This window comes from Acanthisitta chloris, unplaced genomic scaffold (assembly GCF_000695815.1).
Source record: "Acanthisitta chloris isolate BGI_N310 unplaced genomic scaffold, ASM69581v1 scaffold27197, whole genome shotgun sequence".
In the NCBI taxonomy this organism is placed as follows: Eukaryota; Metazoa; Chordata; class Aves; order Passeriformes; family Acanthisittidae; genus Acanthisitta; species Acanthisitta chloris.
This window is the reverse complement of record NW_008682428.1, coordinates 6,502-9,918: the sequence shown is the minus strand read 5'-3', so window position 1 is coordinate 9,918 and position 3,417 is coordinate 6,502. Positions and strand designations below refer to the sequence as shown.

Below are 3,417 nucleotides of genomic sequence, written 5' to 3'. Positions count from 1 at the left end.
CTCCCCCCCGCCGTTCCAGCAGGTAGTGGCTGGGGGGGCGGAGGTGGGCGTCAGGTGCAGGGCACCAGGTCAGCAGAGCCGTGTTGCTCTCCACCACACTCATCTCGGCTGCCACCGGCGCACTCGGAGGGTCATGCTTCACACCTGCAAGCCACAGCCTGTGTTGCATGCTTGGAGATGGGAGTAAGGCTCTGGGTGGGGTGGCAGAAGGGCTGAGTGGGGCTATATGGCCTGTTTCTCTGGGGATTCTGCCTCTGATGGAGAGTATGGTCTTGCTCCCATGTAGCATGGTGCTGGTTACAGGGGTTTGTGAGTGCCACTGGGGCTGGGGTCCTGAAGCCCTGCGAAATGCCCCCTTCCCCAGAAAAACATCACAGCATCACATCCCCAGCATACTGGGTTCCCATTCCATCTCCCTTTCTGTGTCACCTCCCGTGAATTGGCAGGAGAGAGGGCACAGGACCCATTCAAGCCTGGGGCTTACACTTGACCCGGAGCTGGGAGCACGTCTGCGACTCCCCGACAGTGAAGGAGATGATGCCTGCGTCCTGACGGGTCACATGCACCAGCACCAGGAGGTGTGTCCTGCCAAAGTTCTTCAGCACGGTGCGGGGTGACTCCTGCAGCTGTAGCCCATCCCGGTTCCAGCAAGTTCCCTCTGCCACATCCCGTGTCTCCACGCAGAAAACAGCATTCTCTCCCTCCATTACATCCAGCTTCCGTGGCAGCCGCTTCACAATCACCCCTGTGGGAAGACATGTGTGAGGGCTGGAGAGGGATGCTGGGGAATAGGGTGGGCTCCTAGAGGACCTCCTTGAGAGAGGAGGAGAAGGTTGAGGAGGGGCAACAGCAGGCACCACAGTCAAACAGTGGGAAGTCAAATGCAGGGGACAGTGGGGACATGGTCAAGGAGGGGTATAGGAAGGCAAAGCTATGCCACCAGAGACCTGACCCCCACCTCGGACAGAGACCTCAGCAATGCTACGCCCCTTATCCTTCATCTGGCAGAGGTAGATGCCGTCATCATCGGTGCGAGCATCACGGATGGTCAGACGCCGCACCACCCCTTGCTCCTCCATCACATACTTGTGGCTGGGCTGCAGCTCCCTGTCCTCCAGGTACCAGGCAGTGGGGATGGTCTCCAATGGTACCTGGCACTCCAACACAGCATCCTCTCGCTCAGCCACCTCCACGTCTGCCAGCTGCACCTGGAACCGCAGCCGGTGCTCTGCCACCAGAAGGGACACGAGTTGAGGGCGTGCAAGGTATGGCACATACCGCCAGCACTTCATTCGGTGTTCCCAGCTCATAAAGAGCATCAAGCTCTCATCCCTCCTCTGCCCCTTCCTTCAGCCTGTGTGAAATGGTCAGTGCCTTGGGAAGCATATCCCCACAGCAGGGAGAACCAGGGCATAGGCTAGGGAGACCCAGAAATCCCCCCAGTATCTCACCAGGAAGTTTTGGGAGATGCAGGAGCATGGAAGCCAGCACACTGCTACAGGCATCTCAGTGGAGGGGAGCAGCAGGGTGCAGGCAGAGGCTGCACCAGATGCTGGGTCACCCCAGCCATGGACTGTCCCCAGTTGGCAGGGTGGCTTGGGGCGGGACGGGGCTGCCGCCAGTGCAAATGGTTGGAGTCATGCCCTGCAGGACTGCCTGCCAAAATCACTCAGCACTTCCAGAGGAATTTGTCACCAAGGCACTGCCTCCTTTCCCTGCTTGTGGCCGGACACCCTCAGCCATCCCAAGATGCCACCTCTCTGTTTGCAAGGAGAGAGGGACATGAAGGGGGACACAGCTCCTGGAAGAGCCCAGCATCCCCTGCTTCTGGCCCACAGCTGTCCTGAGGAACCTGGGGTGACCCTGGCTGCATGGGACAAGAAGGGGCCCAGGGATGCTGGGCTCCCACACAGACACATCCCTGCCAAACAAGAGGCCCTGGATCCCCTGGTGCCCAGCCACCCCTTTGGACATGCTCCTACCTTTCACCTGGAGCTGCACTGCACTGAGAGTCTGGCCAGCTGTGTTGGAGGCGGTGCAGATGTACAGCCCCTGGTCCTGGAGTTTGCAGTACAGCACCTTGAGGATAAAATAGCCCTCCCGGTCCTCGTAGATGAGATGCCTGCGGCCAGGGGTGAGGGGCTCCCCATCCTTCTGCCAGACAATCTCTGGCTTGGGCTTGCCAGTAACATAGCAGCGAAACTTGGCGTGCTTCCCTGCGCTCACTGCAAATACCTTGGTCCCTGGCACGCCGGCTGGTGCTATGCCATTGGGCACCCAGATATCTGGTCCCATGAGCCGTCCTGCCACATGCCGTTGCTGCCGCTGTCGCTCTGCCAGTAGCTTGGGGCCATTAGCAGAAGAGCAGTTGGGGTGCCCATCCAATGGCGCCTGGGGCTCGACCAGGAGCACGGCAGCAGCCAGGGCCTCCTGGGAACCACTGCGTGCCCGGCAGACATACACCCCTCCGTCTGGAAGCCGGGCACCAAATAGCTTCAGGAAGTGCCAGTCCTCTGGTTTCTGCCCTACTGCAAAGTGGCTGCTCTCAAAGAGGTCGGAGAGCTTGTGCCCATCCTTCTCCCACTCCAGCACTGGGCAGGGCTGCCCAGACACCCTGCAGGTGAACATCACATCCTCCCCCCGGCACACTCGCATGGATGAGGGGGCAACAAGGAAAGCGGGCGCCTCACTGCCCAAGCATTCCTCCTCCTCTTGGGGCTCTGCCACCTCCACCCTGAGTGCAGTGGCAGCATAAGTCTCGCCAACACTGTTCTTGGCCTTGCAAACATAAAGCCCACTGTCCTTGGGGGTGGCACGGGACACCAGTAGGCTGTACAGATCCCCCTTGGCCTCCATATGGAAACGGCCTGAGGGTTCAATGGGGTTCTTGTCCTTCTCCCAGAGGATGCTTGGCCGCGGATCACCCATGATCTGGCAGCTCAGGAGTGCATCAGTGCCACTTTGGACCGTGAAGGCACGTGGGTAGGCCAGGAATCTGGGGGCTCCCCTGAACCCCTCCATCGCCACCTCCCTGGGGTCACGGCAGGCAGCTGGCCGGAGCATCAGTGGGGACCATCAGCGGGGACCATCAGCCTGTGAGGATGCAGAGACCAGCCAGGGTTGGGACTCAGACTTCAACAAAGGGGCTGACCAGTGTGGTGTCCCACCAGGGGAGACCCACATCCTGAGTGAAGCCTCCAGCAGACACCCCGTGCTGCAGGAGCAACACCTCCACTCTGAGCAGTCAGCCCCACTGCATATGCTTCCACTTCATTCAAATCACCCATTTTCCAGCACAGTAGCATTGGGAGAGGTGACAAGAGGAGGCTCTTTGCACCCTGAGGGGCTGGGGCACTCATAGCCTACCCCAAGGTTGCAGAGGGGACCTTAGCTCCAGGGGTGGGGGACCTCTGCCTA

General features: G+C 60.1%; 1 protein-coding gene across 1 annotated transcript in view; it reads right to left on the bottom strand.

Annotated features, from left to right (window-relative positions):
- The window catches only part of OBSL1 (obscurin-like 1), a gene marked incomplete at its 3' end in the record, with an annotated part of 15,307 nt that extends 12,286 nt beyond the window's left edge, over positions 1–3,021 (bottom strand). The window contains 4 exon segments of the mRNA XM_009078535.1: positions 12–144; positions 485–745; positions 959–1,228; positions 1,983–3,021. Of these exon segments, the coding sequence (XP_009076783.1) occupies positions 12–144; positions 485–745; positions 959–1,228; positions 1,983–3,021 (1,703 nt within the window).
- Between the last annotated feature and the right edge of the window lie 396 nt (positions 3,022–3,417).